The sequence below is a fragment of the Culicoides brevitarsis genome, chromosome 2 (assembly GCF_036172545.1).
Source record: "Culicoides brevitarsis isolate CSIRO-B50_1 chromosome 2, AGI_CSIRO_Cbre_v1, whole genome shotgun sequence".
Taxonomy (NCBI): domain Eukaryota; kingdom Metazoa; phylum Arthropoda; class Insecta; order Diptera; family Ceratopogonidae; genus Culicoides; species Culicoides brevitarsis.
Window position 1 is genome coordinate 32,379,656 of NC_087086.1, and position 14,846 is coordinate 32,394,501.

At 27.6% G+C, this 14,846-nt stretch overlaps 2 protein-coding genes across 2 annotated transcripts; both read left to right on the plus strand.

Moving 5' to 3' along the window:
* The first annotated feature begins 119 nt into the window (after positions 1-119).
* LOC134831488 (protein N-terminal glutamine amidohydrolase) lies at positions 120-6,321 on the plus strand. Its single transcript, XM_063845222.1, has 3 exons — positions 120-856; positions 5,013-5,440; positions 6,007-6,321. The coding sequence occupies exons 1-3, from the start codon at positions 780-782 to the stop codon at positions 6,132-6,134; spliced, it is 633 nt and encodes a 210-aa protein (XP_063701292.1). The 5' UTR covers positions 120-779; the 3' UTR covers positions 6,135-6,321.
* A 7,329-nt stretch (positions 6,322-13,650) lies between these two features.
* Positions 13,651-14,715, plus strand: LOC134828971 (uncharacterized). Its single transcript, XM_063841963.1, has 3 exons — positions 13,651-13,717; positions 13,820-14,209; positions 14,270-14,715. Exons 1-3 carry the CDS (start codon positions 13,651-13,653, stop codon positions 14,584-14,586), a joined length of 774 nt encoding a protein of 257 aa, XP_063698033.1. The 3' UTR covers positions 14,587-14,715.
* Positions 14,716-14,846: the final 131 nt, after the last annotated feature.

Consider the following 14,846-nt stretch of genomic DNA (forward strand, 5'->3'; position numbering starts at 1 on the left):
TTGTAAGGATTTTTTAATCTTTCAAAAATATTTAAATCCTCCCCCATTAAAATTTCGGGGGATTTAACTCCAAAAGTCATAAATGAACATCACCCAACATTAGAAGGAAAACATTGTCGACTCGAGTCAGCAGTAAAATTGTTCACTGACTCCGAAAAAGACGTCTATACAGCACTTTTCTTGTCGTCTCCGTATGTGTGTTGTGTGTGGTGTCGCGAGTAGGAAAAATTTTTGCTGAAAAATATCCATTTTCCGTCGTGCATGCGAACCAAAATTGCGTGAAAATCCTCAAAAATCCCCGTGATAAGAGCAACAAGACACTAAACAACCGCAACAAATTGTAGTATTTTAGTTAGGATAATCAATTTTTGTAGAGAAAAAAACACAAAAAGTAGCAAATAAGAAGGAGTTGGAAAATTTCTGTGCAATCCTGTGAAGAAGAAAAAAAAATCACTTTTCTCGCTTTTCGTTTGGCAAAAACAACAAATCATGACAAAATAGGACTCGTGTGATTTAAAAAAAATTATTAGATAGGAAAAATTATTTGAAAAAAAAAATAAATAAAAAAAATCTGATTTTAAGAAAAGTGAAAGAAGAAGAAAAAAACAAACAAATTTTAAAGTAGTCAAAAATTTTTTAAATTTTTGTTCTAAGTCATAAAATTGAGTTGCTTAAAAATTACAATAAAGTGAGTGAAAATAGCCAAAAACAACAAAACGACTGAGAAAAAAAAATATTTAAGGCTCCCCTCGTTAAAAAAAGTCCTAAAATAAACAAAAATGTCGACGAATGCAAACGATGCGAATTTTATAATTTTCCCAAATATTGCCGAGTGCTCCTATGTTAGTTGTTACTGGTAAGTCCTTTTTTTGCCCGACTTTTAATTTTAATAAAAAAAAATAATAACAATAATAATCTTTGTCGCATGCCGCTATTCGTGGCTCGTGTCCTGTCTCTGTGATTGTTGATGCATAAATGCGATAAGTTTTTTTTTTGTACACGACGAAAAAATTTTCTTTTTAGCCTTCACCCACTCAAGTCGTCGTCGTCGTCGTCCGTTCTGCTTTTTTTTTGTTCGTACACATGTGTGACCTACTAATAAATCAAGCAACTTTATGATCCATTAAAATTCGTCATATATTTATTTGATTCGCACGCGTTGTCGTTACTGTTGCTGCTTCGCCCATATCCACGATGGTTACGCTCTACGTTACTATTTTACTACAATTTTCCAACTTTTAACGCGTAAATTTTAATTTAAATTCTAATCACTGTCCGCACATTAGCCATGATGCGGGGTTTTAAATGGCTGGCTTGGCACGAGTCGACTTCTATTTAGCTGCCGTACATGCAGGATTAATCCATTTTTACAAAAAAATAAAAAAAAATAACAACAACTCGTCTCGTGATAAAAGAAATAAACGACACACACACAAACACACAGAAAGGACCATAGAGAAAAACAAAGGAAACCTGTTACACGCTTTCGTTTTTTTTTTCGTCTATGGGTTTCTGTGTGTGCGGAGGACAAACATTGCGTGCGTTACAGGTGTAACAAGTAGGCTTAGGGCTTTTCTTGTAAGTAGCAAGAGGAACTTTTCTACTGTCTCTGCTGCTCATGAAAAGTTTTGTGTGGCAAAAAGTTACTACTATATTGGAAAGGACATTAAATATTTATTTGAAATTGATACACTTGTGGAGTTTGTGTCATATATGGCTGTATGGAGTTATGATGGGAACGAAGAAGCTTGAGAGAGAATATGAAAAAAATGCAAATTTTAAGGATGTTTGCATTAGGATAGATACAAAAAAAAACTTAAAGTTGAAATTGTGGGTAAAGGAGTAATGAACTCGATAAATTTTTGGGGGAAATTTTTTTTAAGGAGAAGAAAATTTGAGTAACTTTAAATTAAGTTCCTTTTGCAAAAGAAGAACCTTTTTTATAAAATCTTGTACATTTAAAGGAGTTTTAAATAAACTCAAGTATAATCTTCTATTTCGTTGATGCTTTTTTCTTTTGCTCAAGCTTTTGCTTGTTTCAAAATTTGCATTAGTTTAAAATTTTTTTTGAGTTGGAATTGGATTTTTGTTTCTGATTTTATATCTTATGTCCTTTGTATCATAACAACTTGATCAGAGCTCATTTTCAGAACACAAAACATTTTTAATCCTGTATGTATGAGCAAAAAGTATTTGAATTGAAATCCTTTTCAATGATTTTTTTTAACGTCTTTACCGCTCTTTTGTCAGAATCTGAATGTTGTTTTTTTTTCTATTTTTTTATTGAAGGCATTATACTCCATGGTTACTTTAATTTGACTTTTTTTTAAACAGCTTAAAGGAGTTAACAAGTGACAAATCCCCAAACAATTTTTGGCTGCATCTGAAAAAATAGAAGAAAAGAATTAGAATTTTTTAAATAAAAAATTAGATAAATCTTATTGAGAAAATGACTCCAGTTTTGAAAATCAGTTAAGGATAATTCAGAAGCAAGGTCTTCTCAGTCTATGGCTGCTAATTCAGACTTCCATGATTAAAGATGATGTCAAAGTTGAGGAGGATGTTAAAGTTGATGTTAAATATGATGTTTAAGATTTTTGGATCAGATGAGTTGATTCGGTGAATAAGAGAGAAAAATAAGTGATATGGAAAGGTTCGTTAAGCTCTGGTTATCCTGCTGTCCTTCACTTTAAAAATTTTTTATTTGAATTTTGATGTTTGAAGATCTGTGTATGAAGCTTTTATAGTCTAAACTTTTTGACAAAATGATATTTTATGATTTCGTTGACCTTCCTGAAGCTTCAAGTTGTATTAGTTTAAGTTCAATTCTCCAATTTTCCCGAAAAAAAAAATATTAAAAAATGTCAAGTAGCTAAAAACTTTTCTACTCATTTAAAACTTATGAATTTTTTTTGTTGAACTTTGAAAATATGAACCTAAGAAGATAAAGCAAAAAAATTAGATTAAATTTTTTCAAAAATTTCAACTCAATTCAATAAGGTCAATTTTTCCCATATTTAAAATGAAAAAAAAATTAAAAAATATGGAACGCCTTGTTCTTTGTTTCTGCAAAAAAAAATCTGTTTAAAGTTTTTCTATTCAATATTGATTAAAAATTCATCAGTAAACTAACTACATTTAAAGGAACTTACCATAAATCAAATTTTCATGACACTTTTTGATCTATTATAGGAAATTTCCTGTCACAAAGCACTTTAAGTTCTGATGATAAATGCTCGCCAAAACTTGTAGCACTCTAATCACTATTGCACTTCAAGAGAAAAAAAAGTTCGTACTTAGTTGTTATTTTTTTTTACAACAAAAGTGTGAGAAAATCCACAGGTGCAAGATAAAACTCAAGTGTAGGTCAAACATTCCAGCAACATTTAAAATGCATTTTTTCATATTTATTTCATACAAAATTTACTCCTCCCGCTCGTTTCGTATCTGTCTTGACACTCGCAATTGTTGCTAAAAAGCAATTTTCTTCTACGTCGTCGTGTCATGCGCTCGCCGGCAGTGCAGAAGGATTTTCACGAGTGGCATGGCATGCAGCCATTATGTGCGGAGACTCGACAACAATAGCGACGAAAAAACAGTTTAGACAAGCAGCAAGCAAAGGAAAGGAAAATGCGAGAAGAGAATCCTGTTGATTATTATTAATAATAATTGCGCGCCTAAAGTAGTTTTTGTTGTGGTCGTTTTGTTCCTCGTTCTCTGTTTTTGCTTCTGGTTTTTGTAAATGATAAAGTTTTGTGTTCACCCTAATTTCATTCCGCAGAGAAATGAAAAACATTATAACCAAATCATTTTCACACACAGTCTCCGTCCCCAATTAAAATATATTTTCAAAGCGAAATGAGAAAAAAAAGTCGTAATCAAAGCACTAACTAACAACTTATTTTCGTTTCTATTATTCATTCCGTCAAAAAATGAAACAGAAGTGTGTAAGGAGGAACGTTCTTTCATGCAGTTTTCCTTCACTCACTGTAGAGTAAAAGTTTCGAGAAATGTTTTGATGAAATGTTTTAAGCGCTTTTCCAATAATTTTTCCGGGTTTTCCACAAATTTCACGATATTTTTAAATTTTCCGAATTATTGAATAATTCCTGAAATTTTTTTTTTAATTTTCTCATGTTTTGGGTTTTCTCTAAGATTTACTAATTTTTCACATACATTTGAATTTTCACATTTTTCCAAATTTTTCAAAATTTTTCTTAAAAATATCTCAAGACACTTTTTTGAGTAAGTTTCCTTGATGAATTTTCCAAATTCTTTAATTTTTCTACTACTTTTAAACTACTTAAAATATCTTGTTTAGAGTTCATATAAGAATTTTCTAAAATTTTTTAAAATTTTCCAAGCTTTTCAAAATTTTCCATAATTTCTAAATTTTTCAAAATTTTCTTTTTTAGCGATAGGTCAATTTTAAATTTTCTAAATTTTGTGAGTTTTTCTCAAGAATTTCCCGAATTTTCCAAAAATTTTCCGATTTTTCTAATATTTTTTGAATTTCCCGAGATTTTCCAACTTTTTCGAAAATTTTCTTAATTTTTCTCATAAATTCTTGTTACTTAGACGTCATTTTCATCACAAAATCGCATTTTCTCGACAAAACGCAGCAACAATGAATGTTTTCGTGTATCCTTTTGAGCTTTAGCCGAGTCTTGTGTGTTTGTGTGTTTGGCTGGCTGGCTTTGATTAAAAGAGAAATGTTCGTTGCATGCACGCGAAAATTATTAATCTAATTACGTAGTTGAGTCTAGTGCTCTTTTTCGACTCGACATTGCTGCCTTTGCTGTGTATGCATTTTGATTTGGGTCATTAAGTTTACCTACGATATCGTTCCCTGACGTTCTCTGAAAAAAAAATAATTTAAATTTTAGTTCTTTATGTTTTTTTTCTGTGTAACACGAAACGAAATGAATAATTAAAAAAAATTAAATCGATTTTCGTCTCTTACTTTTTCATGTTCACACCTTCTTCTCCTTCAAAACGATGCCGACCCGCAGTGAGGAAAACGTATGGAAATTATGTGAATTGGTGAAGAAGACACATCCACGCGAATTGTCAAAATGTTATGCGGTCTTTGTGTCAAATGATCGTCGAACGGTGCCGTTGTGGCGTCAAAAAGCCGGCAGAGATGATGAAAAACTCGTCATTTGGGATTATCACGTGTTCTTTATGCACAATCCGTCGCCCCATCGATGTCTCGTTTTCGATTTGGACACGACGCTGCCCTTTCCCACGTACTTTCACAAATATGTCACGGAAACATTTCGCTCAGATCATGCAGTGCCGCCCGAACATCGTCGATATTTCCGTGTGATACCTGCCGAAACGTATCTGGAAGAGTTTTCGTCGGATCGGAGGCACATGCGACGTCCCGATGGATCGTGGATTAAACCGCCGCCGTCATATGCGCCGATCCAGACATCAGGTGAGTTCTTAAATAAATTAAAATTAAAATTAAAATTAAAATTAAAATTAAAATTAAAATTAAAATTAAAATTAAAATTAAAATTAAAATTAAAATTAAAATTAAAATTAAAATTAAAATTAAAATTAAAATTAAAATTAAAATTAAAATTAAAATTAAAATTAAAATTAAAATTAAAATTAAAATTAAAATTAAAATTAAAATTAAAATTAAAATTAAAATTAAAATTAAAATTAAAATTAAAATTAAAATTAAAATTAAAATTAAAATTAAAATTAAAATTAAAATTAAAATTAAAATTAAAATTAAAATTAAAATTAAAATTAAAATTAAAATTAAAATTAAAATTAAAATTAAAATTAAAATTAAAATTAAAATTAAAATTAAAATTAAAATTAAAATTAAAATTAAAATTAAAATTAAAATTAAAATTAAAATTAAAATTAAAATTAAAATTAAAATTAAAATTAAAATTAAAATTAAAATTAAAATTAAAATTAAAATTAAAATTAAAATTAAAATTAAAATTAAAATTAAAACTAATTAAATTTTCTAATTATTTACAGCAAGTAGTCATAGCTTGGACGACTTCATTTGTATGAAACCCGGCAAAGGTCCCGGCGTAGTCTACGATTTGTTACATTTTGTCCAAACGTTCTTCAAGCCGCCAGACCGAACAAAAACCCAGAATTAAGATATAGGAGAAAAAAAATTGTTCGCGACGAGATGCTGAAAAAAAATTTTAGACATGTAAGAAGACACCAGCTGTTGTTACAAAAAATAAGATAAGCCTAAAAAAATAATTAATACGAAAAATAATAATTAATAATAAATAACATGTTTCATTTTTGATATAAACTGCAAGAAAAAAAAAATAACAAATAACGATAAAAATAGCACAAAACTAATATTAAGAGATTTTATGTAATTTTTCCTCTCTAACCACATATTTTAAATATTTCGCAAAAATTTCATACATTTTTCTACGTGATGAAAAATTTTTCATTGAAAATGCAGTTTGTATAGTTTTCTATTGTAGTCTAAAATTAAATTTATTTAACAAGTTCTTCGATAAAATTAGATTTTGAAATGTCACGTGATTTTTACTGATAGGACTGAAGTTTTCAACGAATTTATTAACAATTAAATTTATTGTTCAATTACGAGTTAGAAAAAAAGCAAAAAAAAATGTTAACTTGTCCAACATATAGATTTTATTTTAATCATGTTTCGTGAGTGTTTTTTATAGGAATTTTGCTTCACGCGTGAACTGTAACGACTCCTTGGAGACTTTTTTAATTTTATGGTTGTTTAGAAATTTAGATTTAATTTTCCCTATGGAGCTGTTTTAACTTATTTTTTTTTTATTTTTTCTTTAATTTTTTTTAAAACAGATTTTAAGATATAGATTTCAATTTAATTTAACAATAATAAAAATTTTTAAATAATTTAATTTAATTTTTTTTAAATATATTTAATTATTTTTTTATAATTAATTAATTTTATCTAATAATAATTTATTTTAAAAAAATTAAAATAAAATTAAAAATTTAAAATTTTTAAAATTTTTAATAATTAATTAATTTTTTAATTAATAATTTATTTTAATAATCAATTTAAAAAAAAAAATATTTTAAAATATTTAATTTTTTTATAAGTTCGTTGAAAACTTCAGTCAAAAAATTTTCCATTTTTCCCTAACCACAATCAATACTTTTATTGATCTAAAACAAATATTTACCTATAAAATTTTCAAATCCTTCCAACATCAATACATACAACAACAACAACAACATATATATCGCTAAGCTCTATAACATATATGACACAAAAACAACAAAATAAATAAAAAAAAATATTTTATACGACACCAGTTTTCCGCACCTTTTACCACATCACAATCATTTGTTTCCTTGCCATAAAATAAACATGAACACCGAGTGTTAAAATGACGTAGCAAGCAAATAAAAACAGATTACAGAATAAATCTGGCCTAAATTAAACTCCAAACTTCACTAAATAATAATAAAACAAAAAATAAAAAAAATATAATAAATAAATAAGAAAAAATAGTAAAATGAGGCCGTTACGAGATTTTTGTGTGCACAAAGAAACACAAGCTAATGTGATATATTCGATTACTGATTGTATTTATGGATTTATATTATACATAAACACATATATTGACTATAAAAATACTTTTTAACTGATATGCTTATATTATATATAAAAAATATATTAAAACAAAATACTACAAATTACAAGCATTTACTACTCTTAAAAAAAACTAAACTTAAAAAAATATACAATATTTTACGTTTTTTTAATCGGTAAGAAATAACGCTAGTCATTGTATTTTATTAATTAATTAATTAATTATTATTAAATGTTTAACATATATGATGATTGTGTACTAATTAATAACTTATACATGATTGATAAAACTAAAAGCAAAAAATATTCTTAAATAAAAAAAAAACATAATGGAAAAAAGTACAAATCAAAGAAATTAAATGGACGATTTGTGTTAAAATTATTAAAAAAATAATAATAAGAAAGTCTATGTGTGCTTTCTATGTATTTTCATTCTAATTTCTACCAGGCGCTTCCACGCCAAAACTCTTTTCCACTGTTTCAATTACGAATACAGGAAAGTAAAATATTAAAATCTGTTATAAATTGGCTGTTTTATATACAAAAATTGTTTTTTAACATAAAATGTCAATTAATGTTTTTTTGTTTATTAAACTTGTAATTTTATATTTTTTTAAAAATTATCTTTAAAAAATATAAAAATACAAGTTTAAGCCCTTAAATCTAAAATATTAAACTATCAAAAATAATAAAAAAATACCTTTGCATGAATAATAAATGTTTGTTACAAATCAATGTTACTATAAACACTTCCTGATTCCCTGAAAACTTTTAATGTTATAAAAAATTATATTATTAAATATATAAAATACAAACATATATCAATCAAGAAATATAAAAAAAATATAATTGTTAAAAAATATCAAATATCCTTTTCCTACATCATATAATATAATACAATGTCGTCCGTTTCTTGAAACATATATTTTGAATCCTTACTATCTTTAATATATATTATATTAACATAAACATTAACTTTACTAAAAAAAAACTTAAACATATTCAAAAAAGAGTCTAAAAAATTATAATTATTATTATTATTAAAAAATTGTATTTTTAGACATGTTACCTCATTTTTAACAATACAACAACAACAAAAAAGGAGAAAATATTGTAAAACTGCTTGCACATAAATAAACAAATAAATAAAATAATAATTTGATAAATAATAATAATAAGTATAAGAAAACTTTTATCTAGTTGTTATATATAAATAAAAATAATAATAATAAATAAAATAACATACCTGAAAATTGGTTTTCTCCCATCAAAACTCCTTTTAATTCTACATATTTCTTAATTTTTAAAACAAAAAAATAAATATCATTAAATTGAAGTGAATTGTGAGTTTTGGTGTAATATTTTATCAAAAAACTAAAAGAAAAAAAAATATCTAAAAAAAATTAGTGAATAAGAGATTTTAATAAATAAATAAAAAATAATAAATTAAATAATTATTATTATAAGCAAACACTCTTCTTCTATCTATTAACACATTTTTCTGAAAATCACAGTCCGCCAATCTCGCTAAAAAAATTGCATTTGCTATTTTTAAATGGTTTTCTGTTTTCAATGCATTTATTTATAAAAAAAAATATTATACTAAAATAATATATTATAATAATAATAATGAAAAAAACACGAAAATTAGTTAAATTTTTGTATTATAATTGAATGATTATAGATTTAATACAAGCATCAGCAAAAATAAATAAAAATAAAATAAAAAGAAAAATATATAAATGAAAAAATTATTTTAAAATTATAATTTTGAGCAAAATAATTCTGTATTTTTTAAAACTGGTAAGTTTTATTATTTTTTTTTTATTTTAGGCCGCTCCAAACGAAAATCAAAAATAAAGTCCGATGCCCCATTTTAAAAGTCAAAAATCCAATGGGGCATAATAAAAAAAAAAGTTAAAAATTTCACCAAAATTGATCGTTTTTTGTTGTATTTTCATAATTTTTCAAGACATTTTTAAAAAAATTTATAAAAAATTTTCAATTATTTTAATTTTTGTTTTGAAAATCATATTTTAACTTGAATTTTCTTCTCTAAAAAAATTTTTCATAAAATTACTGAATTTTTTTTTCAAATTTTTTTGACAGTTATTTTTTATGAAATTTTAATTTTTTTATTTTTAACTTAAAATGATCTTAAATGAACTTTTAATTTGAAAGTTTCAAAGAAGATTATTAAAAAACAACAAAAAAGTTGATCAACGATCAAAAATTGCTAAAATTTTGTCATTTTGTATGAAAATAAGTATTTCAAAATTTTTTTTTTTTTTTGCCCCCCCCCCCCTATTTTATTTTCAAAAATTTTGGACTTTATTTTTGATTTTCATTTGGAGCGGCCTTATATCAATTTTATTTTAATTTTTTTCTTCTTTATAATTAATTAATTCATCACGAATATACGGGCTATTTGGGTCATTATTGAAACAAACATCCTTAACGGCACTCATATGAACTGATGTGTCATAATCTAAGTGACAATATGCATTGCCACAAGTCACCGGACCTGCAACATGAATTCCCATCAATCTATAGTCATTATGTCCTGCTTCATAGAAAACTGGCGCTCCAGAATCCCCAACACATCCCGATGAGAAAGCGAAAAAATGAGCCTCGAATGCTCTTGGATCACGACTTATACTTTGCAAATACCTCTCGTTATAAGTATACAATCCATTGCTAAGAGGAGGGAGAGGCCAGCGAGGATTTTCCAAAAATTGACGTTCTGCTGTCAATTGATTCATCGTGAAGTGATATGAATGGCACTGAAAGAGGAGTTAAAAAATGTTTAAAATGAGAAAATCAAAACTTACTCGAACAACATCCGTCATGGTGTTTTGAGGATTATATGTGTCAGAACCTTCCCACATTCCGTAACCGCACATGAAACTTTAAAATTTTTTTTTTAAATCGAATTTCTTTAAAAAATCGCAAGTTTACGTTTGCAAAGTCAGTCTATCCATCGCTTGATCCAGATGCCATTTGTCCATTGTGAAAAACTTCATTTTATTTGTTTCCGTTAACTTCGTTTCCAATGTCAAAACTGCCACGTCGATCAATCCACAAAAGTGAACGTCAGTTACGTGTGATATATTTTGCTGATTAACTTTCGTGGCGCCGTATCCAACGAGAAAAATTGTGTCGTGAGCATTGTTGAAACAATGAGCAGCAGTTAGTACCTTGCGACTTCCAATGATGATTCCTGAACAAAAGTGTTCCCAATTTGGACTTCGGCGGAGTGTGACAATGCTGCCATGAGGATACGCGAAGGTTGGTTGAGGGGTACCGTAAAAAACTCGACGATGAGATGAGCTTTTGAGTTCAACAAAGTTGAAAAGAAGAAAAATGGTAAGAATTGAAATTGAGAGTTTAAACATGATAGAAATTTATTGAAAATGAAGATTTTTAGAATTGAATTGAATTTTATATAAAGAAAGAGGTAAGTTATAATTGATTAAAATGGTTTAAAGTACTTAAGTTAATCCAATCAAACTGTGACATCTAAAAGCAGCAAAGACATTTTCAAGATTTTTTTCAGCTAAGCAGTATTAAAACACGAAAAGGAAGGAAGAAAATCTTTTCAAATCTTGAATAATAGAAGATTCAATTTTCAAATCTTGAAACAATAGTGAATAGGCTTTTTGATATTTCTCACTAAAGAAAAAAAAAATTTTTTCAATTTTTTGGCAGTTTTGGAAGATTAAATGATAAAAAATTTTACAAATTTTTATCTTGACAAAAGAAACAAATTTTTTGACACAGTTTTTGACACAGTTTTTTTGCTCTTGATTTAGTTTTCAAATCAAAACTATGTCAAAGAAAAATTTTTTTTCAGTTTCAATTTTTTGGCAGTTTTGAGTTATAAAATGATTAAAAATGATAAATTAGAGCCCTCTGAATGGATAAATTTTTATCCAATTGGAGCAAGATTTGACAAAAATTGCTTTGACACAGTTTTTGACACAGTTTTTTTTGCTCTTGATTTAGTTTTCAAATCAAAACTATGTCAAAGAAAAATTTTTTTTTCAGTTTCAATTTTTTGGCAGTTTTGAGTTAAAAATGATTAAAAATGATAAATTTAAGCCCTCTGACAAATTTTTATCCATTTGGAGCAAGATTTGACAAAAATAGCTTTGACACAGTTTTTTTTGCTCTTGATTTAGTTTTTAAAACAAAACTATGTCAAAGAAAAATTTTTTTTTCAGTTTCAATTTTTTGGCAGTTTTGAGTTAAAAATGATTAAAAATGATAAATTAGAGCCCTCTGACAAATTTTTATCCATTTGGAGCAAGATTTGACAAAAATTGCTTTGACACAGTTTTTGACACAGTTTTTTTTGCTCTTGATTTAGTTTTTAAAACAAAAATATGTCAAAGAAAAATTTTTTTTCAGTTTCAATTTTTTGGCAGTTTTGAGTTATAAAATGATTAAAAATGATAAATTAAAGCCCTCTGACAAATTTTTATCCAATTGGAGCAAGATTTGACAAAAATTGCTTTGACACAGTTTTTGACACAGTTTTTTTTGCTCTTGATTTAGTTTTCAAATCAAAACTATGTCAAAGAAAAATTTTTTTTCAGTTTCAATTTTTTGGCAGTTTTGAGTTATAAAATGATTAAAAATGATAAATTAAAGCCCTCTGACAAATTTTTATCCAATTGGAGCAAGATTTGACAAAAATTGCTTTGACACAGTTTTTGACACAGTTTTTTTTGCTCTTGATTTAGTTTTCAAATCAAAACTATGTCAAAGAAAAATTTTTTTTCAGTTTCAATTTTTTGGCAGTTTTGAGTTATAAAATGATTAAAAATGATAAATTAAAGCCCTCTGACAAATTTTTATCCAATTGGAGCAAGATTTGACAAAAATTGCTTTGACACAGTTTTTGACACAGTTTTTTTTGCTCTTGATTTAGTTTTCAAATCAAAACTATGTCAAAGAAAAAATTTTTTCAGTTTCAATTTTTTGGCAGTTTTGAGTTATAAAATGATTAAAAATGATAAATTAAAGCCCTCTGACAAATTTTTATCCATTTGGAGCAAGATTTGACAAAAATTTTGACACAGTTTTTGACACAGTTTTTTTTGCTCTTGATTTAGTTTTTAAAACAAAACTATGTCAAAGAAAAATTTTTTTTCAGTTTCAATTTTTTGGCAGTTTTGAGTTATAAAATGATTAAAAATGATAAATTAGAGCCCGTATTGACTTCATTAGTTGCGAAAATATATTTAAAGCCGATGAAACTTTTTCACCTTTGCCATTTTCAAACTTCTATTTTGGTAACAAATTAAACAAAAAACAAACAATTAGCATTTCACACATGATCCTTTACTTTTTATATAAATAATTAGGTAACAACTTCCTTTTTTTCTACGACTTCATCATGTTTCACCCACAAAACTTTTTACCGTTATCACCTAATCTCTCGCTAATTGACGTGTCGTAGGAAGATCATCCAAAGAAAAAAAAACTCAATTAAACTCGTGCGTAAATCCATCAATTATTAAACGATAAATTTCATTCAGAATCAAATCCACGCACAAATCAACGCAGGACAAACAGCTTTTCTCTCTGCCATAAATAATGCAACAAATGTATAAATGCCAACAATAACTCACCACGAGATAGCGAAGGAGAGGTGATGATGATATATTTCGTATCTGCATCGTCGACAATTAAAAAAAAAAGAATCAAAGTTTCACGAGAATGAGTTGTGTGCTGTCAGTCATGCCATTTGTTTGTTACCTTTTGCAAGTTTTGTGGTAACGCGTGTTTACGAGTCGACAGCTACAGGTGGCTGTACTGCGAAGGATATAAAATGGATTTGATTTCTCGTGAATAATCGCAGTCTTTAACGGAGTGTTGAGGTGTTAATAAGTTAATTTTTGGTGAAATTTTAATAAAAAGTGACTAAAAATTGATAAAAAGCATTAAAATTAATTAAGAAAAAATTATGAAAAATATTTTTTTGTGAAAAAAAGTCAATAGATGATAAAGATTTGAAAGTTAAAGTTATAAAAAAATTAAAAAACGGAAAGATGATTAAAAGATCAGTGCATATATTGCAAATTTTTGTCACTTTTTGGATTATTTTGCAATGTTCAGGTAATTTTCATGAATTTTTTAAAATATTTCTTGATCCAAAAAAAAATTTTAGTTAAAAAATTAAAATTCTCAGTAAAAATTGATTAAAATACCTCATTTAAGGTGACATTGATGCAGCTACCAACCCACAAACGGCACCAATTGCAACCGGAATCCGTTTCAAACAAACAGAAATTGATTTCCTCTTGAACACAATTCACAAATACAACCGATATCTTGCGTCATTGAGTCAAGCATTGCTAAATTTAAAGACAAAGCAATCGTACAAACAAAATTTAATGACAAAGGATGGAACTAATTACGAAAATGACGTCATTGATGAAAATCCGTTGTTCAAATATGCCAAACGAAGTCCCTTTATCGCCCCTCTTCCAAGTGCACTCACGAAAAATGATGCCAACAAGTTGAGTTACTTCCAACAAAAAGTTTTGGCGAAAATTCGAAGATCCGCCAAGGAGGCTCCTGACGAGTTTACGCCCTCGATTAGTGTTGGTATGAGGTTTTTTCGTGAAAAATTTTGAATTTTACATTAATTTCTCCTCTTTAAAGTAGGCGCCCTTGCGGATTTACAGGGATTTTTCGAGGCTCTTGGACAAAATTTGGAGAGTTTGGAGGAGAAAAAGTTGCCGGAGGATCAAATAAAGTTTCTCGAACGTGATGGCGGGCTGGACCAGCACGTTCGAAAAGCTTTATTTGAAGATGCTGTGCAATCAGGTACGAAACCCTTAAGAAGTGCAGCTTTTCTTCATGCAACGCATAGTTTTCGTCCGTCGCATAAAATTCGATCGTTAGTCGATTACCATCCCGAGGGTTATTATCAAACGAATTTTCATGATCCGTACTATTTGCATGCTGGCTTGGGCAAATAATGCGCATGTAGACGCCCTAACGCCAACTCTGAGGTACAGCAGCACGTGGCGACAACTAATGAGGATGGGTTAGTGGCGATTCGATCACCAATGCGGATGAAGAAAAAAGAAGTTTTGAGGTTTTTGTTCTAATTTGAGGTTTTTTTCTCTGTCTTTGTGGATTAAAATAGCTGACAACACTGAAAAAAGTCGTTTGTTTTCGCGGCACGTCGAATGCGGGCTCAGCTTTTACATTTTTCTTGCAATGAAAATTATGTCAC